The sequence below is a fragment of the Panthera tigris genome, chromosome A3, assembly GCF_018350195.1.
Source record: "Panthera tigris isolate Pti1 chromosome A3, P.tigris_Pti1_mat1.1, whole genome shotgun sequence".
In the NCBI taxonomy this organism is placed as follows: Eukaryota; Metazoa; Chordata; class Mammalia; order Carnivora; family Felidae; genus Panthera; species Panthera tigris.
Window position 1 is genome coordinate 14,044,076 of NC_056662.1, and position 23,231 is coordinate 14,067,306.

Here is a 23,231-nt window from a genome sequence, read left to right on the forward strand (position 1 = left end):
GTAAATAATGCTGTTTGCCAAGGAGCACTGAAAAAGCTTCCTAACAAGATTCAACAAGGTTTGTCCAGACAATGAGCAAACACTGCTTGCTCAGGCGCAGGCACAGGTGAAGGAACATGGCTTTTCATCCTACCTGTCATTGTTCAGCGACATGAACATTCCAGGTGTGTGTGGCAGCCTGGCAAGACCCTGCTGTCTTGATTGAGTATGTCCCTTGGGCCAGCCCTGTGAGCTGATCCCTTCGCAGAGATCAGGGGTTGGCCAATCACGGTCTGTGGACCAAGTCTGGCCTACTTCCTGTCTGTGTAAATAAAGCTTTATTGGAACACAGACACAGACACACAGTTTCCATATCGTCCGGCTGCCTTCACACTGTGGTGGCGGAGCTGAATGGCTGCGACAGGGACTCTAGGGTCCGCAGAGCCAGAAGGACCATCTGGACCTTTGCAGACAACGGTGGCCGACCTCTGACACAGACAGCCTCGTCTATCTTCCCAGTAATGGTGAGGAGACGAGTAGCACCCCCGCTGCGCGAAGGAGGAAACTGAAGGGGCTTGTCCAGTGTGTCAGGACCAGTATGTGGCGGGGGGGGGGGGGTGGCGGTGAGCCCAGGACATATGCTTGTACCACCTGCCACGTTGTGTCTGGACACAGGGCCGGTTTTCTCTTTTATGCCGAAAAATAATACGGCTTCGGTGTCCCTGGCTGTCAGCCAGGTGGGGTAGCTTAGGCGGGATTATATCACAAGCCTTCTAGCACAGGAGGGACAGAGGGCTGGAAACAATGTCCACACCTGTGGGCCGAGGACTGTCACAGGTAATCCCCTAGGATTTATGGGATGCAGGCTCAGGCACTAGAGCTCAATGATGAAGAGACAGGACTCCAGGGCCAGGCTACTTTGGGTCTAATGCCACTGACCAGCTAGGGGACCCTGAGCTGGTTCTTTACCCCCAAGGACAGAGAACATTGAGGACTGAGGCGATGGCAGCTCAGCGACGGTGACTATTCCCAACGCCTGGCCTGTTGCCCCAACAGGACCCACCACTCCTACCCCTAGAATCACCCCCTGTCTATTCAGTCGATGCACTGCCCTGCCCCGGGCCACCACCGTCACCCCGCACTCCTCCTCAGTCTCTGACCAGCCTGCCTGCTGCCTTCTTCCTTCCCTCCAATCCAAGATCCCCACGGCAGCTGACGCGATCTTGGAAAAAAAACCCAGACTGTAGCGTTTAGCCCTCTGCTTATAAACCTGCCAATGAGTTCCCGTTTCGCTCTGAATAAAACCCCAAATCCTTCCCAGGCCTCGCGGGCTCTGCCCGCCTCACCCACCTCATCCCTCACTGTGCTGTGGCTATTGGGCTCCTGGGACTCTCCAAATTCCTCCCATCTCGGGGCTTTCTGACTTCCGACGGGCGGCCCCCCTGCCTGGAGGCTGCCTCAGTTCTTAGGATGCTGAACCAGCTCTTTGTCTAAAAGGCCTCCCCGAAGCTGGAGCCTAGATGAAGCCTTCCTCCCGTTCTCCCTCACAACTGACTTCTCTTCCTCGTATCACAGAGCATAGTTCGAAACACGCGAAGATTTGTAAATCTTAAAATGTTTTTCTCCCTTTAGGCCAGGAGGTGCAAACTCAAACGTCTTTGGGGGACAGGCAGATAATTCAAGACAGCCATGTGGGCTGGGTGGGGAGCATGACAAATTTAGGCTAATGGGCACAGCCTGACTCAGAGTCACCTATTCCTGACACAAAAAAGAATGTGGGCTCAGTGCTGCGGGATCATCTCTCTCTCTCTTTTGAAAGACGTTAGAAATATAATTTTTTTTTTTAATTTTAGAGAACAAGTGTGAGGGGGGCACAGGGGTAGAGGTGGAGAGAATCTTTAAATTAAAAAAAAATGTTTTAATGTTTATTCTTGAAAGAGAGAGAGAGAGAGAGAGAGAGAGAGAGAGAGAAAGCATGAGCGGGGGAGGGACAGAAATAGAGGGAGACAGAGATCGGAGCAGGCTTCAGGCTCTAAGCTGTCAGCGCACAGCCCGATGTGGATCTCGAACTCCCAAGCCGTGAGATCATGACCTGAGCCGAAGTCAGATGCTTAACCAACTGAGCCACCCAGGCACCCCAGAAATGTAAATTTTTACATTAGCATTTTGCATTTTAAAATTGGCAATTGATTTATTTTTTGTAAATGTTTATTTTTTTTAATGTTTATTTACTTTTGAGGGAGAGAGAGCATGCACGCATGTGCGTGGGAGAATGTGCATGTGCATGGGGGACGGGTAGAGAGAGAGAGAGAGGGAGAGAGAACCCCAAGCAAGGTACATTTGGCGCAGATCCAGACATGGGGCTCAATCTCACGAGCATGAGATCATGACCTGAGCTGAAATCAAGTTAGACACTTCACCAACTGAGCCACCTAGGTGCTCCTAAAATTAGCAATTAATTTTTTAAATGTTAAGCATGTTTTATAGGTTAAAAGAGATACCCACATTACCCACTGGCCTTTACTTTTCAGCCTCTGTTGCAGACTGTAAGCTCCACAGAGGGCCCATTCTGCTTTGTTGGCCTCTGTATGCCTAGCACACGACCCAATGCTGAGTGAATGAATGAATGAATGAATGAACACAAGAACAGAGCAGAGGTAGAGAGGGAGAAAAGGAAGGGAAAAAAAGGAAAGACTCAGTCTCTGTGCTTGAGCCACACCGTCGAGTTGGGAAGATGAGATGATACGTTCATTTAACAGATTACAAAACCGAGGCTTGGGAAGGTCAGAGGCAGCTGGGCCCAGAAGCCAGGTCTCCTGACTACCTTTCCACTAGGCGTCTGTGGTTTCTACCTGTCCCTTCCTCCTCTGGGGACTACCTTGCCCTACATTCAGTTCGGTTCTCTTGGATGAGCTTGACCTGACTCGTGGTTCCATGGGTGGATGTGTGGCCAAATGTGGCCATCCAGAGCATTCTATCTTCTCTGCCCCAGTGTCTCTGCCCCAGTGACTGGGAGTCCAGTCAGAGGAATCCCTGGGATGGTACAGGAAGTCCTGGACAAGAGAAGCTCTCTTTTGGGGGGAGGTACAGCTTGGAACTGTGAGGGCTGTCTTTGACACCACAGTGGGAAAGTCTCAGAATGAAGGTTAACCTTCCAAAGGAAAGCAGGGAGACTGATTCTTCATATCATCACTTGAGTACCTGGATTTAGCCCTGCCTGAAGCTCATACCCTAAGATTGTTCAGCTATGGTTTACAGTCAACACCCTTATTTCCTTAAGCTAATTAGCACTGGATTTTTGTCATTTGCTACCAAAAGAGATTTGGGTTGATACATCAGTTAAGATAGGAAGGACTAGCATGAATATAAGCCATAGGCAGTGTGATAGTTAATTTTATGTGTCACCCTCACTGGGCCACAAGTTGCCCAGACAGTTGGTCAAACATTATCTTGGGTACGTCTGTGTGCGAGTGTCTCTGAAGGAGATTAACATTTGAATCTGTAGACTGAATAAGCAGATTGCCTTCCCTAATGTGGGTGGGCCTCACCTAATCAAGTGAAGACATGAATAGAACAAAAAGGCTAACTAAGTAAGAGGTGACTCCTTCTATCTGAGTGTTTGACCTGGGACATCAGTCTTTTCCTGTCTTCAGACTGGAGCTGAAAAGTCAGCCTTTTTTGGGTCTTGGGCCCGCCTACTTTTAGACCAGAATTTATACCATTACCCCTCCTTTTCTCTGGCCTTTGGACTCAAATTGGAATGCCACCATGGGCTCTCTTGGGTCTCCAGCTTGCCAACCTCAGATCTTGTAACTTCCCAGCCTCCATAACTGGGGGAGCCAGTTCCTATCATCTCTCTCTCTCTCTCTCTCTCTCTCTCTCTCTCTGTCTGTCTCAATATATAGATATAGATATAGATATCTCCATCCCATTGGTTCTGCCTCTCTGGAGAACCCTGACCCATACAGATGGGGGCAGGTGAGCGGTGGATGCTGGGCCAGGCTCACGGACTCTTTGGTTTGTAGCAATAAGGTTCTGACAGTCACGGTCTGTAGGTCTGTTGTTTTTGCCTTCCCGGCATCCGCTTACTTTCCTTCGCAAGAACCATCTCTCCCTCAGATACAATCCACACACTTCAGCCTCCTTATCTCTCTCATGTTCACCTTCTTGACTAGCTTGAAGCATTGTCACGTGACCCAATTTGGGCCAACGAGGGCTGCTAGGGATTCTGGTGGGGCCGCTGGGCAAGATGGGCTCTCCTTCCACTGGCTGTGCTGAGCTAAAAGGATGCCAACCCAGAGGGACGGGCACCATTTTGCTGCCACATGGGAAAAACCCGTGTGGGATTAAAGCCAACGCAGAGGAAAACGTCCGAATCTGGAGCGAGCTGTGGTACACCTGACCTCCCCTGAGCACCCGAGTCCGGCCGTACTTGATGTTAGCTGTATCTCTAGATTTCCCCGTATGAGAGTCATTACATTTCCATTTTTCCTAACCTGGCTTGGGTTAAGTTTCTTACTCTTGCAAGCAAAAGAGGCCTTGATAGAATCTGTCGAACTAGAACCATATTTAAATGTGTCTGTCCTTTCCCTCTATTCCCATTCCAAAATGAGGCTGGCTGCATTTATCATTTTGCATTTAATGGAGGCAGCAGGACAGAAGAAAGACCACAATGTTGGGGACCCCAGGGGGAGAGCGAGGGCTTGGTCTGGTACTCACTGTAAGAAGGGATTCCATAGGCTTGTGCCGGAGGTGGGTAAGTGGTATAAGGGGCCGCTGGCTGGACCCCTGCACTGTACTGTGTCTGGCCGTAGGCTGCCATGGCCGTGGGAGGCTGGCTGTGCAGGACACGTGGACAAGATCTGCATGGAAAAAGAGAAGATTACATCTCCGAAGCCAGGCTACCACCCCATCCCCCTTATCGCGGCGTCACCGCTACCATTTTCCTTTGGGTATTTAACTCCTTCCAGGGCAGAGACGACAACTTAGCTGTTCATCAAATCCCATTTCCTTTTCCTCTTCCTGGGCCCCAGGAAGGTTTTATTTCTTGCCTGCCTTGCAGTCAGGGTCGACCACGCGACTGGATTCTGCCCCGTAGAATGTATGAGCCATGCCCAGGTCTGGCCAATAAAACCATCCCCTGCGACCCTCCTGCCCTCTCTCCTCTGTTGGCAGGAAGTGTCAGGGTTGAGACGTCAGAGCTATGGTACGGATATCTCCTGGATCCTGAGTCAGCGTGTAGAGGAGAGATGCCCCGGAGAGCTTCACCGAATCCGCACGGAACTTTGAGGAAGAAATAAGCCTTTGTTGTGTGAAGTCACTGGGTCTACACCACTGACTACTGCAGCACAGGCCTATCTGTCCTCTCCTCTCCGTCCTAACTCAGACACCACCTCAGTTGACTGCAGCTGGGACACGGCTGTCAATCGAGATGCCCTGCTCTTAGCCAAGGGGTGGGCTCGTGACGGAATTCATCCAATCAGATCCTGTCCCGGGAATTTAAGTCTTGGGCTGAATAGTTCATTCCAGCAGCTACACTCTGAGGAGCCTGACTTTTCGTTCCTTCCTACTGCTTGGATCCCAGAAGCTGTCCTTTTCTTGATCTTTCTCAAGGCCTGATTATTCCACTCTCACTTACACAGGGAGCTGCTCCAGACTTTCCGGATAGGTCCTTCTGGGCTAACATCAGCTGGAGGCCATATTCCGTTACACGCAACCCAAGAACACAAATGGATTCTGCACTCCATGGTGACTAACAGGTTCCATGAAGGCCTGGGATTTAAAGGGCCACTTACTGGGACATCTGTAATACAATGAATGAGTGCTTCCCAATCCCTGTGCTCTTACCACAGGCTCGAAATGTGTCACACAGGCCCGATACGTGCATTATATCTCATCAGATGCTCACGTCAACTCTCTGGGGTAGGGGGGGGTTCTTGTAACTCCCACTTTCAAGAAGAGGAAGCCAAAGCCCCGAGACCTGAGGTCACAGCAAGGAAGCGGGGGATCTAGAATTTCAACTCGGGAATCTGACTCCAGGTTCACAATTACAACCACAAAACTGCATCTCTTCTCACTTAGAGACTGAGATTGGCCCAGCCCTGCAGGCAGCGATAAGTCACATCAAGTGGGGGGGGGGTTATTCTAGCAGAAGGGGACAAGATGGTCATGCACAGTCCATGGATCCCTGATAACGGATAATTTCTTTGGCTCGTGCAGTTATTTATTTCTTTAATCTGAATTCATTGCCCACAGTTTCAAACCAGGAGGTTTCTCTTTTCCTGTCCCCCCTCCTCCCCCTGCCCCCAACACCTACAAAGCCTAGGTCTGCACTCCTGTGTGGCTTTACCAACCAATTTGAGTAGTGGCCACGTCTTGAACCACCACACTCTGTCTGTAACAGCCCCCACCGGGTCCACCTCCTTTAGTGATAAAAACAGCTAAAAATTCTTGTGCCCGTTACGTGCCAGGCACCTTCCTAATTCCTTTATGTAGACTGGCTCCTTTAAACCTCATACAACTACAACGACCCTGGAGGTAGTTACTATCCTTATCCCCATTTTACAGATAAGAAAACAGAGGCAGAGAGAGAACGAACATACTAGGATTGCACAGCTGATGCAGACTTTGAACCCGGTTCCAGAGGCTGCACCCTTAACCACTTCACTGGGCCAGTGTCTTTCTTTAGCTCACACACGGGGACACTAGGGCCTTCTGCACCCGACATCCTGTACCCACCTGCTCTAACCAGCCTGCTTGCCAGTAGATGTTAATGAGATCCCCAACTCTGGACTGGATTCCATTTTGGTTACATCACTTTATTTATTAAAAAAATTTTTTTGAAATGTTACTAGAGAGAAAGAGAGAGAGAGAGAGCAAGCGAGAGGGGAAGGGGCAGAGAGACAGAGACAGAATCTGAAGCAGGCTCCAGGCTCTGAGCTGTGAGCTGTCAGCACAGGGCCCAACGCGGGGCTCGAACTCATGAACCGTGAGCTCGTGACCTGAACCGAACTCGGATTCTTAACTGACTGAGCCACTCAGGTACCCCTGGTTACATCACGTTAGTTAAAATCTCTTCCTTTCCCGAATTCCTTCTATGTAAGAAGCCTCACAGCAGGTGTGAGATGGGTACAAAGGTTTATAGAATTACAAAAAGATGTTCTCCTGCCCTCCTTTCCTTTTGACTTCTACGCTGATAAAGGGTTGGGGAACTTGTTCCAAAGTGCGTGAGGAACTCACTGGACTTGGAGACGCCAGAACCAGTCCTGGAGGGCGTCTCAGCTGCCAACATTCTCGCTCTCTGTCGCGCCTGAGCATGAGTCCCGAGACTCGGGACTCAGGGCTGAGCATAGAACCTTATCTGAGCCTACTCCCAAGTCACACCTGTCCTTCGATCGAGAAGGTGGAAATTCTAGGCGACCAACTCCGGCTTCCCATCAGAACCCCTTTCTCCCTTGCGGATTCATCTGGGGCTACGGTGAAAACCTAGAGAAAGAGGAGTGGAACTCTCCAATTCCACGGCCTTAAAGAAGAGTTTAGGTGGATCGAACAGACCTCTGTTGCTACTAACAATCCCCAAAACGTCTGCAAGGAAAGGAAGGCTGAGAAAGTGTGTTCCTTCCAAACTGCTTCTCCAGTGTTGTCAAGGGAGGTGTGTGTCCGCATGTGGGGGAGCTGACCCTCTAGGCCGAGAGCACCTTGACCACCGAGGGCTCTCCGGAAGCCGTGGCCATCAGGGAGCTCGCTCTGCCCTTCGCACACCTCTGGTGCAACACTGATGCTGCCCGTCCACCTGAGGGGGTCTCTGCTTTACTGGCCCGTCTCCTCCACTCGCTGGGCAGAGGACAGAAGGCAAGAGGCGGGCAGGGACTGCAGGAAAGGGAGGGAAGGCGGGGACAGAGTAGAGGAGGGAGAGTGAAAAGGAGGGAGAAGAAAGGAAGGAGGAAGGGGAGGGAAAGGGAAGGAAGGACGGACAAAAAGAACAAAGAAGAAGGGAGGAAGTAAGAGCCAACACTCGACACTCGGCTCCAGGCTTCATTCTAAGGCCTTTTAACACGGTTTAACTCATTTCAAGGGGGCGGGCGTCGTGACGGTCTCCCCCTTTTCCAGATGGGGAGACCGAGGGCTGGGAGGTGGAGTCATGTGCTCCGGGTGGCTCAGCTGGTAAGTGCTGGTGCTGGGATTCCTCTCTGGGGATTCAGGCCCCAGAGCCTCAGCCCCGCAAGGAGGGGAAAGGTAGGGAGGCAGAGGAGGCGGGCAAGGGTGCTCACCTTGCGAAGAGCGGAGACACGCTCGGAGGGGCCGATGCGGTGACGCCTGGAGGGAAAAGAAAAATTGGAAGGGCTTTAGCTGCCGGAGTGATGATCCACTAACGCTGTGACTTTAGCTGCTCCCCTGAGTGGGAAGAACCTTGGAGAATTGCTGCTAGGGACTTTCTCAACCACAAAAGCTCATTCGAGGCACGTTTTAGCGTTTCCTCCTCAAAACCCCTCTCTGGGCGAGTTTCATCTCCGGATCCTAACTGAAGGACCACACGGAAAGAGTCTGTAACATCTTGAAACATCGGGGTAGAACCCTCCCCCTTACCCAGTGCACGGATGGGGACACCGAGGCCAAAGGGACAGAAAGAACACGCTTGAGCTAGGCCCCATAACTAGACAGTAGCACAAACTGGAACCTGGACCAGGCTTCCTGACTCCCAGGCTTCTGCCATTTCCACTCCTGGATGGAGAACTATCCCGTTCCCTGCCTCAACGGCACAGCCCCGAGAACCCAAGACTGGCAGATACCAGTTGGCTTTGATTGGCCAACATCCACTTCCCTTCTCCTGATGACATCATCTTGACGTTCTTCCCCTCCCCCCCACCACCCAGTTTCAGCCCATGGGGTTCAGGTGGGGCTGGCCCCAGCACTTAGGGGAAGCCACACGCTGACGCATCTCCTAGGCTCCAGGTAGAGTGTGCAGCAGGAAGACAGAAGGGGCCTGAGCTCCTGATTCAACCGTGCCCCTCGGCACACAGCATCCAGCCATCAGTGGAAGACAATAAGGCAAGAGGTGACGAAAAGGTGACGGAATTCAGCTCAAGAGAGGTATTTTCAAGAAGCCAATTTGTGGACAGTCCACTTGGGGACCACATTATGTCATCTCTAACAGGAAAACTCAACGTCCTCACCGTGACGCCCAGGCCAATACTAGATTACGTGCCCACTGATCGCACCAACCTCCCCACTCACACTCCCCGGTGCGTAGGGCAGTGCCTACGTGTTGGGGCACGCGGCTGGAGCGTCCCTGTGCCTCCTGAGAAATGCTCTCGGGTCCCCAGAACTCTGAGCCTCTCTCAGGCCCGGACTGGGGGCTCAGAACTTGCAATTCCAACTCTACCACTTGGTATCAACGAGACCTGGGGGAAGCCTGCCCAGAGTCTCCGGACCTCAGTGTTCCCAGCTGTGAAATGGGGGGAAACTGATCTCACAAGGATGCGTGAAGACGAAGACACATTTACCCCGTGCTTGTTACCCGCCAAGCTCTAAGCGTGTTACTCGGACGCGTTATTGTTAATCCTCGGAATCGCCCCACGAGGAGTGTTCTATTCATACCCCCATGTCGCAGGCGAAGAGCTGGAGGCACAGACAGTTTAACTAACTCACCCAAGGCCACAGGGGTCATCAGGGGTGGATGTGTGCTCTGAGCTCAGGCCGTCTGGCTCCGGGGTTTTTCTTCGCTACCAGGGCGCTGCAGCCCGCGACGGCTTCGTCACCGCACCAGCTACTACCACGCACCTAGGAGGTCACTACGGGCCAGGTCCTGTGCTACTGCTCACCTGCGTGCCCTCTCTTAGACCTCACAACGGTGCTACAAGGTGGGCGAAGTCACCGTCCCCACGGTACAGATGAAGAAACCGGGGAAGGCTAAGGGCCCTACTCAAGCCGCACGGCCCATGGGCACCGGAGCCGGGACTTGAACCCAAGCGCCTTGGGAGCCCCAAGCCTGTTTCCTGAACCGCTTCCCAGGCAGAGTTAAGTTCTGCCGGAGTCCCAAAGCCCCGGATCGAGGGTGGGCGAGTCCCGAAGTCCGTTCGGAGAGTCCAGCTCGAGCTAAACGGTAAAACCGAATGGACAGTACCAGCCTGGATGGCCCGCGGGAAGAAGGGGTTGGATGAGACTTCTGCTCTAGTTACAGATGTGAGAACGTGCTGTGTGAGGCGTGTGCACGCGTGCGTGTGTGAGGAAGAGGAGTGCAAAAATATATTTCTCACTGTGTGTCCGGAACAGCTGTGGTCTAATGCCAAGGAAAGCCCCTGGCACCCAGTAGGTGCTCACTCAATGCTCATTTATCTCCCTGGTTGGGGTTCGCTGCCCCGAACAGGAAGGACCTCCAGCATCCCGTCCCCGCCCTCCCCCAGGACTAGAGGATGAACAGTCTCATTCCGAGGCAGACACAGTTCTCATTAGCGGTAAAAGCCCATGTTTTGAGTGCGTTTAGTAATACATAAGTTACTGAATTAAACATTTCGAATATGATTTCTTAAATAAGTATGTAAATATTCATAAAAATCGCGTCTTATGGAAACAAACATTCCTATGGGCTCGGATTAACCTGGCGTTCTGTAAATTTGCAGCATCTTTCTGCCCCAACCTCCGTGCCGTGATTTGCATATTTGCTTCGCTCCAGCTTCCTCTGCTCTGAATTGTTGAGTAACCTGCCTTCCCCACGCGGGCAGGTCTCCCTCCCCTGCTTTGCAAACCTACAACACTCTCCCTTTCCCGCCCCGGCGACCCCCCGGGAAGACTGTGCAAGCGAGACACGGGCATTCAGTACAAGAGATCTTCCTGCGGCAGACTGCGTGACTTTTGAGAAACACAGGCTTTTATCTTTTTGGGCGGGTATCACATTTAACTTTTCATCCAGGACCCTTGGGGGAATGAAAACCTGGGAAATGAGTACATTCCGTGGGGAATGATCTCCCTCCCTGCCCTGCTCCCTTCTGCCTTTTTTCCCAGGTAGGGACGGCATACACCTCGTCGGGAATCCTGATGGGACGTGACGAGGTGGGGCTCTTACGCTCCTTCCCTTCTTCAGGGGGCCTGGGTGGGACCGGGTCAAGGACGGAGAAGTTCAGTGCCTTGGACGCAGAGGTGGGTCAGGGCCTGGCCGGGAGCAGAGAGCTTCTCTGTCCCTCTGGCATCCTTGCTGTGGTCCAAGGCTGATGTCCTCAGAGGTCACAAGGACCAGGAGGCCTGTGTGCACATATGTATGAACATATCACCTGCATACTGGTAACTGGGCCTGGCAGGCTGGTCCCGTACGGGATGCCAGCCCCCAGGTGGAAGACGGAGTGAACATCATCGTTCAGGTCACAGGGGACAACTGGGTCCTCCGGGTAGCCCGGGACGTCTTTCGGTGATCTCCTGGCTGCTCGTGTTACCACTTTCTGAATGCCATTGTATTTGACAGCTTTCCCCGATGGCAGTCAGAGAGCAACAGATGCACTGAGGGTGGAGATATGGGAGGCCGGGCCACCGAACTTTCCATGCAGCCCAGAAACAACCCTGCCCACAGCCCCGCAGCGTCACTGCCTGAAGGCAACGATGCTCTGCACAGCAGCACGACCGCGGTGCCACAGCTTGCCGGAGGGGTAGCGAGGGGGTGGACTGTGGTCACGAGTCCCCGCGTGAGGCCGGAGTCTCACAGAGTCTGGCGGAGGGGCCAGCAGGAGTACAAGCAAACTGGCAATCTGGGAGGAGGTCACACTGCTCATGGTGAGCCCCACACAAACACATGGGGCCATCAAGGGGCGCCTGGGTGGCCCAGTCGGTGAAGCGTCCGACTTCAGCTCAGGTCGCGATCTCGCGGTTCGTGGGTTCGAGCCCCGCGTCGGGCTCTGGGCTGACGGCTCGGAGCCTGGAGCCTGCTTTGGATTCTGTGTACCGCCACCCCCTCTGCCCCACCCCTCCTTGTGCTCTGTCTCTTTCGAAAATGAATAAACATTCAAAAACAATAAAAAAAAAAAACATGGGGCCATCAGCACAAGGGGCAGGTGACCCTCAGGCCCCACACCCAGTGAGTCCCCAGCGTCTTCAGGGTGGTGAAAACACCACATTCAGAAGCAGCAGCAGCTTACTCTCCTACTGGTGGGATCTGGAGCCTGGTAGATGGAGATGGCCTTCCACTGACCACAGCCTCCTGTTCTCAACCTCGTTAGTGCCACTGAACTTGCCATGACGCATGGGGCTGAGGCCAACGGAGGACTCACTGAGGGAGCCTTACATCCACGTTGCCAGAGGTGAAAGCAGCTGTAATGACCTGACCCGGTGTAGCCCATCTCCCAGCCTCACCATGGGTCCCAGAAGAGGTGGCTGGTACATAAAACGGGACAGCTGGCTCTCAAGTGGGGAGCAACAGACAGCCTCCTCCGTTCCCTTCTGAATTTAAAACTCTAAGCTTCTTCCTCTTCCTCCCCAGCTTCCTATGGCTGGAGGGAGAAGGATTAACTAAACAGAGGGCCAAAACCTCTGGAATGAGCTCACTCACTCACTCACTCACTCAACTCATTCATCCATTCACTTATTCCACGGCCCACCATGCACCAGGCGTGTGCTAGGAGCTGGGTTCTAACCGTGAGCTGAAGCAGTCAGGAACGTCCTGTGTAGTGGGGAAGATGGATGGCAAATAAGGAATTGCCCAAGTAAGTACTTAATTGCAATTATAACAAGTTGCGAAGGAAGAAAGTGGTTGGCATAGGGCAGTGCCCCCACGGGACTCGCCTGGGGCTCTTGTGGAAACGCAGACTCCAGGCCGGCAGGGCAAGAAAGCTGCCGGGTGGTGCTGACATGCAGCCCAGGAAACCACACTTCTGACTGGTGAGGGTTTGGGACTACTGGCTAAGCAAGAACTGCAAATTATTAAAAAGTATCCCAGTTCCGGGTTGGTAACCATAAATCTCCACTGGAGAAGTCACGAACTCAAATGCCTACGGGGCCGGGAGATAATGGAAAGGATCAAGACATAAGATCCAATCAAGGCAACCAAAGCTAGGTCTGTGCGTGTGAATGCACACTTCTGTGTGGCTATGATTGTGTGAAGGAACTCGTGCGGAGACATTCACACTCTGTTCATTCATTTTCGTGCATTCATGCACCTACCGTGGGCCAGATCTCCAACCCAAATGTCTGTAACATGTCCACTTCATGTTCTTCCCCCCAAAAAGCACACGGGCTCAAAGGGGTCAGACCCAAACACAAATCCTGACGCTGCAGCAGGATAACTGTGTGACCTTGTGCCTGTCACTGCCTCTCTCTAAGCCTCGGTTTTCACATCCACAAGATGGGGCAATACCTCATAACCAGGTGCCTGCCAGGACTGCAAGAGGCAGGCACCTGCCAAGTGGGAACCGCTCCACGCCAGGAGCTATTCTTAGCTTTCCGTTCTCTGGGGCCCTTGCTTAAGCCACTTAAATCCGGGAGCCCAATTTGAATGTTGACACTTTTTTTTTTAACTCTCACTGGGAGGATTAAAAAGCTAATGATTCTGCAAGCAGCAGCCACTATAATGTTGCCTAATTGGACCCCAGGGGCCACTTCTAAATGATCCCCATAAGATGAGACAATTCCTAGAGCAAGATGTCTTGAGGCAGGTCTTTGCTACAAAAGGTACAAGTCTCCAAACTGAATCAGCTCATCTCCCTTGGGTGGGGGGTTTAAGGTGCTCTCAGGCCAGGGACAATCACAGCGGGACAGAGCGCTGTATCAGCAGTCCGGAAGCGCTCACCCCAAATCTGACTCTCACTGAGTGGCTACGTGACAGCGAACAAGTCATTTGTCCCTCATAGGGGTGTTCCTGAGGACTGAAAGAAACAAGGCGCGTAAATCCCAGAGCGCGAGGGTTTTAGGGGAGATGTGAACACACGCTCTTCTATGTAAATCATCACCAACTTATTTTAACGCGTATGCGAATCACAGCAAGACCGGCAAAGGCATAACTTTCCATTTCTGGAGCTGGTGTTACGTCATCTTCTTAAAATGAATTTACGGAAAGGGAGCAGTTTTAAAGAAAAATTAGTAAGCAAGCGACAAGAGAGGTGTTACCAACATACAGCAGACAATGGCTGGAGAATGTGTGAAGTCCAGGAGACACGGCCAGGGGTGAGAGCTCTTTATCCAGGGAAGGCATTTGATAATTAATAATAGTCGGTGCCCTTTTTCATAAGGAGAGGGTTGGCAATTTCCTTCCCCATACACCGGCGTCCCCAGAGTGTGATTTCTGTTCCATGCAGGTAGAGGTCATTCGGGGTGCTAAGGCCCCCAGGGAGCCAGCTGGGAAAGGCGGAAGGGTGGGAGAGGCACAGCGGATCCGCCTCTCGCCAGGTGAGGACTCTGGCAAAGGTCTGGGCAGCTCAATCTGGCTGGGGGGAGGAGATGAATCGAAATCTGCCAGGTCCAGGCAGGAACTCATGAGATGGGAACTTGAAATCAGACCCTATTGTGCCCAGGACAGAAGAGATGCAGGAGGTCTGAGAGCGGACAGCCCAGCTTGTCCCCTGGGCGCGGTCTCACCTCTCAGAGGAAACAACGAGAATACAGCCTTGGCTTCTGCAAAATGTATCTGCATTTTAAATGAAAAAGTTTTCTCTATTCAGCTTTGCTTTCTTAGTTCCGCAACATTTTTTCCTCTCCTTCCAGAAGACAGGATACAATTCAAATCCAATTTTCCCTTGAATAGCAGTGAATGATGGCTAATATTTCTCAAGTGGTTCCTATAAGCCAGGCGCTGTGTTAAGGACTGCATGAGTCTTCCCTCTATCAGTGTCCATAACAACTCAAAGAGGAACTTATTACCTATATTTTACAGATACAGAAATAAGGAGATTTTACTAAGGATTCAAAGCTAATCATCAGCCTAAAGTTATTTGTGATTCCTCAAGACCATCCTGTGTTCATCCACCCATCCATCCATCCATCCATCCACCCATCCACATATCCATCCATCCATCCATCCATCCATCCATCCACCCATCCACATATCCACCCATCCATCCATCCATCTAGCCATCTATCCATCCACACATCCACACATCTATCCATCCACTGATCCATCCATCCATCCATCCATCCATCCACACATCCATCCATCCATCCATCCACCTATCCATGCACCTATCCATCCATCCATCCACCTATCCATCCATCCATCCATCCATCCATCCATTCACCCATTTATCTGTTTACCTATCCATCAATTCAATTTATCCATCTGTCCATCCACCCATCCATCCATCCATCCATCCATCCATCCATCCCATTCACCCATTTACCTGTCCACCCACCCACCCATCCAGACAGTCCATGCATCCATCCATCCATCCATCCCATCCATCCATTCACCCATATCCATCCATCCATATCCACCCATCCACTCATCCACCCATCCACCCATCCATCCATCCATCCATCCATCCATCCATCCAATCCATTCACCCATTTATCTGTTTACCCATCCATCAATTCAATTTATCCGTCTGTCCATCCACCCATCCATCCATCCCATCCACCCATCCATCAATCCTATCCATCCATCCTTCCATCCATCCCATCCACCACCCATCCGTGGATCCATCCATTCACCCATCGATGAATCCATGTATCCATCCACCCAATCCATCCATTCACCCATATTCATCCATCCATATCCATCCATCCATCCACCCATCCATCCATCCATCCACACATCTATCCATCCACACATCCACCCATCCATCCACCCATCCACCCATCCATCCATCCACACATCCATCCATCCATCCACCCATCCACCCATCCACCCATCCACACATCCATCCATCCACTCATCCATCCATCTACACATCCATCCATCCATCCATCCATCCATCCATCCATCCATCCACACATCCATCCATCCACCTATCCATCCATCCATCCATCCATCCATCCATCCATCCATCCATCCACCTATCCATCCACACATCCACATATCCACCCATCCATCCATCCATCTAGCCATCTATCCATCCACACATCCACACATCTATCCATCCGCTGATCCATCCATCCACCCATCCATCCATCCACACATCCATCCATCCACACATCTATCCATCCACACATCCATCCATCCAGCCAGCCATCCATCCATCCATCCACCTATCCATCCATCCATCCATCCATCCACCCATCCATCCATCCATCCATCCACACATCCATCCATCCACCCATCCATCCATCTACACATCCATCCATCCACCTATCCATCCATCCATTCACCCATCCATCCTCTACCTACCCACACATCCATCCTCTACCCAACCACCCATCTTCCATCCACTCATCCATCATCCATCCATCCATCCTCCACCTTTCCACCCATTAATCTATCCACTTATCCATCTATAAATAATTTTTAAGGATCTACCATGAGTCATAGACTAAGCTCTTTGCTAATCAGGAACGATAACTTAAATATGTACACAGGAATAAAAAACTGTCCTTATCCTGGAGGAATTTGCCATCTAAAACAACCGTTCTCAACCCTGGGTGCACAACAAACTTGTCTGGAGAGCTTTAGAAAAATCCCATTGCTTGCGTCACACTACTGAGCAATTAAATCAGATTTTCTGGGGGTGGGATCTGGACATGAGCCTTAGACATTTTTTTTTTAAACCTTCCAGGAGATTCCGGCGTGCAACCAGGTTCAAAGCCAGTGCAGAAATCTGGTTCTCAAAGTGTGGTCCCTGGGCCAGCAGCGTCAGTATTATCTGGAACTTGTTAGAAACACAAATTCTTGGGCCCCAGGCCCAACCAGCAAAGCCAGCAGTGGGGCCCTTCAATCTGTGTGCCAACAAAACTTGCAAGGTGACTTTGATGAAAAAGAATTTGAGAACCACGGAGCTAGCACCTCGCTACTCCGAGTGGCTGGTTGACCGGAAGCATCAGCATCACCTGGGAGCTTGTCAGAAATGCAGACCCTTAGGCCCGATCAGAATCTGCAAGTTAACAAAGTTCCCAGGTGAGTGTATGCACATTAAAGAGAGAGAGACACAGAGCTAACCTCCACCGAGTGTTTTCTAAGCATCGAGCACTCTGCAAAAGGCTTTAACATAATCGCGCTAAAGCTTTTCTAACCCCTGGCCTGCATACAGGTCACCTCTGTCACATTCCTGCTTTATTTCCTCATAGAAATTACCACCATCTGAAGTCCCATATTTGTGTAAAAATACCTGCCTCTCCCATTAGAACATGAACTCTGGGAAGGGGTCTGTCTCCTTCACCATTATATTCCCATCACCTGCACCAGGCGCTGGCTCACGGCAGGCATTCTGGAACAATTTAACGAACAAACGCGTGCAGCGAACATATCTTCATCATCCAGGTGAGGAGACAGGCTCAGGGAGAACAGGAATTGGGTGACATTCACCCAGGGAGCAAGTGGCGGACCTCGAAGACACATATGGCCCGGCTGAGCCCAAACCCTGTAGGACGTGACGTGCAGGGACCGTGGGGAGATGCAGAAAGGGTCCCTGGAACACAGTGACCTGCAAAGTCCCTGAAGGCAGGCTGCGGGTGGGTCCAGTTCTCTCCCGGGTCGCCAGGGCCTCACGCACAGCAGGTGCATCAAACAAGCTGATGACCACCAGCATCTCCTCTAGAGCAAGAGGGCACGTGTTCAAATAACAGCCTGCATGACGACAGCCCGGCAGCATTGATTGCAAGAGCAAAAAATTACAAATAACCTCATGTTCACAGACCGGGCATGGCTTAATGAACTGGGTCATTCTTTAGCGTATTAGTCAGTGAAGCTAAAAAGAGGTAAATCATGTCTTAACGCGCCTTGAGTGAACAGAGCAAGTTAGAGCAAATCTGTATTACACACTAGCTTTTGTGTCCCAGAAGTTTTTCCAGCGACACTGTTAATTCCTACAGTAAAGGTACCTTTGTAAATATATATACATAAACGTACACACCTAAGTCACATAAATACAATCGGTACAAATGCGAGGGCTTACAAAAAGGTCTCAGCCTGCGCACAAAACGCGGTAACAGTGGTTGGTTCCGGGGAAGGGAAGGGACACCGAGCACGGGGAGATGTGGTCTGATGTTTCGAGTCTTTATAAGGATCGTGTGTTTATGTGGTAGCTGGGGAGTCGGAACTGACGTGTCACGGAAAAACAGAGGAAAAGGAAGGGCTTTAGGCAAGGGGTACGGGGCGTGGGGCCTACAGAGGGGAGCGCCCATTCAGCCGTCCCACCGTCCCACCGTCGTGGGGAGTGCTTCACCTTCTGTCCTCACTCGCTGGGCCAGGATTTCTGAAGCACCTGCTAAGTGTCGGTGTCCCACGTGCTCTCAGCTGGGGGAGAAACCCAGACAACGAGGGTGGGCAAGGCCTGCCTTCCGAGAACTGACATTCTAGCTGGGAGCCTGACGAACAACGAGAGGACACGCGTGTGCCTTCGGCAGAGGGTGGGACGCTGGAGACAGGCAGCAGGGCCCAAAACGGGGGTGGGTGGGTGTTCTGTCGGCTCTCCCCTCAAATGCGGCCCAGAATCTGAGCCCTTCTGCCTGCCCCGATCCAAGGCGCTGGCACCTCTCACCTGCATTATTGTAACACCTTCTTGGCTGGTCTCTGGGCTCCCATTCGGTCCTGACCCCCCGTTGTTCTCACGTCAGCGTTCTCCTGACCCCCAGTCGGGGTGGGGGGGGGGCTCCTATCAATATGCGGGTCACACAGCCCCGCCCCTGCTCCAAACCCTCTCATTGCTTCCGGCTCACTCAGGGTAGAAGCCACAATCCTGTCAGTGGCTCTCGAAGTCAGGGGAGGTCTGAGCTGGCCATCTTTCTGACCTCGTCTCTCCCACGGCGCCTTGCTCCCTGGGCTCCAGCTGCGCTAGCCTCCTTATTGCCCCTCCGGTGCTCTGGGAACACTGCTGCCCCAGAGCCTTTGCACTTGCTGTTTCCTCTTCCTTCCACGTGGACACGAACGCCTTCCCTCATCTCCTGAAGGTCTTTACTCAGGTGTCACCTTCCCAGGGACGTCCTTACATCCCTGCATTCCTTATCCTCCCTTTCCTGCTTCTCCTCCCCCCCCTTCCCCCGCCCCACAGCACGTATCACCGTCTGACACGCTGTGTACTTTGCTTATTTACTGTTTTATCAGCCTCTTGCCTGCCAGACCCCTGGCATAGGCTCCGGGAGGGGAGAGGCTTTTGTGGGCTGACTTTCTAGTCCTTAAAACAATGCCGGCCTGAACAAACACCTGCCAAATGAGGGACTGAACGGTTACATGCGATAGGAAAGACCTCTGTGATGAGAAACGATGGCTGAGAAAATGGTCCTAGAGACAGGGGGAGACCAGGCCGAGGGAACAGCATGTGCAAAGACCCCGAGGGCAGAATCACGCTCCTGAGTTACAGCAAAAGAAACAAGGTCAGGGCTCTGTCCAAGGACTCGGTTCCCCGAGCAAAGGGGACAGGGAGGAGGTGACTTTGAGAGGCTGGCAGGGACAGACAAGGTGATCCTGGTGGCCAAGGGTAAGGAAATTAGACCTTATTCTATACTTTCTAAGAAACGCTAAGTCCTCTCCGTGTGTTAACTATTTCATCTTCGTATCACCTCGGGGAGGTCAGTGGAATAATTACTCCCCTTTAACAGATGAGGCAAATAATCTCCAAGAGGCTGATGAGACCAGGGACCCACAGATGGTTAGAGGCAGAGCCATGGAGGCAGTGGGAGCCACTGGGGGATTTCTCGGCTCCACATTCGCTCCAGAGTCCCCCTGAATGTAGGCCCCGTGGCTCATGCCCCCCGGGGTCCTCCCTGGATCTGGGTCCCTGCAGTCACTCAGTAATGCCTCTGTCACCGAAAGAAGGGCCCAGGGGGCCGAATCTGGCACTTGAGGCCACAACTAGGGTGGAATGTTCCCTGCGGAGCTGGGGAGCTCACCGCCCATCGCAAGAGAAGGAAAAGGGTGTGTGTGTGCGTGTGTGTGTGTGTGTGTGTGTGTGTGTGTGAGTAAGCTGCCCCTGCCGGCCCCTGCCTGCTCTGAATTTGGGAGCAACCTCCCCCCACCCCAACACCCAGCCCCAAAGCCTTCGCCTCAGCAGCCAGCCTGCTCCATCCAGGGCAGGGCAGAGGGTGCGGACAGCCCCCCGTCACAAAAGAAGGAGAGAGATGGGGTGTCTGCGGGTGCTCCCGCTGTGCAGGGACGATTATCGGAGGCACGAGGACTCTTCAGGGTTTGGCAGAAAGTGATTCTGAAGTTTCCAAGCGGAGACCCCGGAGCCAGAGTGCCTGAGTCTGATTCCTGGCCCTACCACTAGCTGTGCGTCTCTGGGTTGCTTACTGTATATTTAACCCCCTGTGCCTCAACTTCCACATCTGTAAGATGGGCTCGTAGCCTAATAGGGGTGTCATAATTCAGTGAGAAACAGTATAGTGCACTGATAAGAAGAACAGCCTTCGGAGTCAGACGACCTAGGCTCAAATTTTGGCTGTCGCTGAACTGCGCCAGCTCAATCACGCCATTCAACTCCTCTGTGCCTCAGTTTCCTCATCTGTAACACAAGGTTAATCACGCTACCCCCTTCCTGGGGTTGTGGGGATTCAGTGAGTGAGTACAGTCACATCTAGCACACAGCAAGTGCCAGGTATTTGCTCTGCTGGTGACAGGGGAGGAGGAGGAGGAGGGTTAATCTGCCGTTACACTGCTTTCCACAGGGCCTGGCGCAAAGTATGTGCCTCGCAAAAATTAAGGACAGAAGGGAGTGGCAGGGATCCATCTGAGGGACAGCTGCCCCTCAGCTCCCACTAGTGGCAGCCAGGTGGGAATGTGGGCCCAGCACGTCTAAAGTGCTCAGCATCTCAAAGGCAACTAGAAACCCAGGTTTTCAAAAAATATTTTCAGTGTTTATTCATTTTTGAGAGACAGAGACAGAGTGTGAGTGGGGGAGGGGCAGAGAGAGAGGGAGACACAGAATCGGAAGCGGGCTCCAGGCTCCGAGCCGTCAGCCCAGAGCCCGACGCGGGGCTCGAACCCACAAACCGTGAGATCGTGACCTGAGCCGAAGTCGGACGCTTAACCGACTGAGCCCCCCAGGCGCCCCTAGGAATCCAGATTTTTATGTGAACTCTCCTGATTCGTACAAGTTCACTTTTATTTAAAGGACGTTGTACACCAAACAAAGACATACCTGAAGACCAGACTTGGTCGCGAGCTGCCAGTTTGCAGCCGTGGTTTTACACGCACCGTGGTTATTTGATTCAGAGGAGAATGACCATGGGATAGCAAGTTCAGCCACGGTACCACGCGCCCATGGTGTGCCAGGCAGCAGTAAGCAGGCTAGGAAGTGGGTCGTGATTATGCCCCCATTTGACAGATAAGAAAACGGAGGCTCAGAGAGGTTAAACAATTTGCCCGAGGCCACCAGTCTGGGGAGCAGTGGGGCTGGGATTCAGCCTTGGCTCTTCCTCCCCCGGCAGCCTCCTCCTCCTCCTAGCTTGCCTGGCTCTGAAATGAGGTCCTGGGTCGAACAGTGCCTCTACTCAGAAGAGAATGATTGTCTTCGAACGGGGCTTAATAAATTGTCTCAAACTCTCAAAGAGCACAGTTTACACGGACACTCCAAAGGGCCACGAAGAATGAGGGCATGTTCTCCAGCATGTGGTTTGGTGGGGGAGCCCAGACCCTCTTGGTGGTACTTTTGGTGGACTTATCCCAGCTTTGTTACCAGCGTGCGAGGGAAATGTCATTGCTCCGGTGATGGTAATCATTATTCGTGGAAGCCTGGCGTTGCTTAAAAGCAAGTTCCTTGCGATGTTGTATCTAACTACACACAAGGCTCTGGTCTCCCACGACAGGATGCAGGATCGATGCCCCCTGAGCTGGCATCATACACAGACAGCGAAGGAGAGTCAGCCCGGGGTCCCGGGACACCGGCGGCAAATCCGAAAGCGGGCCCGACTAAAGGGTTAAGCCCAATGGTTAAACATAATAGCGTAATGCCTTTTGCTAACTCCCAGCTCTCCCAGGAAGGCTGACAGATCCCAAACAGAGCAAACAATAGCTGGAATTGTTCTAGCGAAAACTAGTTCGGCTGCACCATTTGCCAATAATTTTTTAAACAGCTTAACTCTCCTCTGCTTCCTTGACTCCAACCCAACCTGAAAGCCAAAGGCAGACGAGTTCTGGTCCCAGCGTCAAACCTTCGTAAACAAGACGCCTGCCCGGATGCGGGATGGCTGGGGGGCGGGGGGGGTGGGGGGGTGGGGGGGTGGGGACAGCGCTGAGGGACAGACTCCTGAGCTGGAGCCCGGACCCCACAGGACCCACCCAGGGCCGGGGCCTGTAACACACCCGAAACTGACTATTAGCCGCGGTGGAAGTGTCAGCGTTTCTCGGGACAGGAAGTTCAGAACGCGAACCAGCACGCTCACACCTCTACCGACTAGATGGGAGCTGTCAGCAGGGCATGCCAAAGTTTCTTTTGGTCCAGAGGCAACAATCCCGATGGCGGGAGGAGAAACTGCCATCGTGACGGTGTTTTCGAAAGGATGCGTGTCTAAGGCTGCCAGTCCCTTACTAACTTCCGCGGTGGGGCAGGGGGGACCAACACAGGTCCCGCCGAAACTCACGCCAGGAGGCCTACCTTCAATGTCACTCAGAGTCCAGACATCGGCGTCGGTGCGGCTAAGCTTCAGTTTACCCGGACAATCGCCGTTTACAGTGAGGCTGGGTGAGATCACCAGTTCTAGCATTTCCTTGTACCTGAAAGAAAACAAAGGGAAATGTAATTTATTCATTAATTATGCATGCTTACTAATGATTCCTATTTCTTTCCCTAAGAGTATAAATATTAAAGCTGATTACCTAAACCCAGCCGTCTTATAAATTCTACATAATAAAAATTCACTAAACTTTTCATCAAAGGGAAATAAGGAATTAAAATGAAGTGCTTGCTCCCCTCCGGAGAATACACCCACTTGATTAAAACTTTCCCCTCCTTCATACTGTATTTTGCCATTAGAAAAATCACATCCTGGTCTCTTTTAAATGTCATCTGAGTGAGCTGGAACGAGCTAGGGAGCCTTCCCAGCAGAGGAAGGGAGACACGGGCGGAGAGAGAACGTTTGGGTTTGGATTCCCAAAAGCGGAGGCTTGGGGAGAGGAGGAGACTGCAGCTTCGAGACAAAAACGGACACAGTGCTACATGGACTGGTGGAGAGAGGCGCGGAAGGCATCCCTGACA

The 23,231-nt window shown here is 52.1% G+C and overlaps 1 protein-coding gene across 5 annotated transcripts in view; it reads right to left on the reverse strand.

The window, feature by feature from the left end:
• The window catches only part of EYA2 (EYA transcriptional coactivator and phosphatase 2), a 254,867-nt gene that overhangs the window by 148,907 nt on the left and 82,729 nt on the right, over positions 1–23,231 (reverse strand). For 2 of the 5 annotated variants that reach the window (XM_042980248.1, XM_042980247.1), the window contains exons 2-4: positions 22,632–22,750; positions 8,250–8,295; positions 4,699–4,841 (exon numbers count right to left, since the gene is read on the reverse strand). In XM_042980248.1, coding sequence (XP_042836182.1) covers positions 4,699–4,841; positions 8,250–8,295; positions 22,632–22,740 — 298 coding nt within the window. In that variant the 5' untranslated portion in view covers positions 22,741–22,750. The other 3 variants (XM_042980249.1, XM_042980250.1, XM_042980251.1) reach the window with 3 other exon arrangements.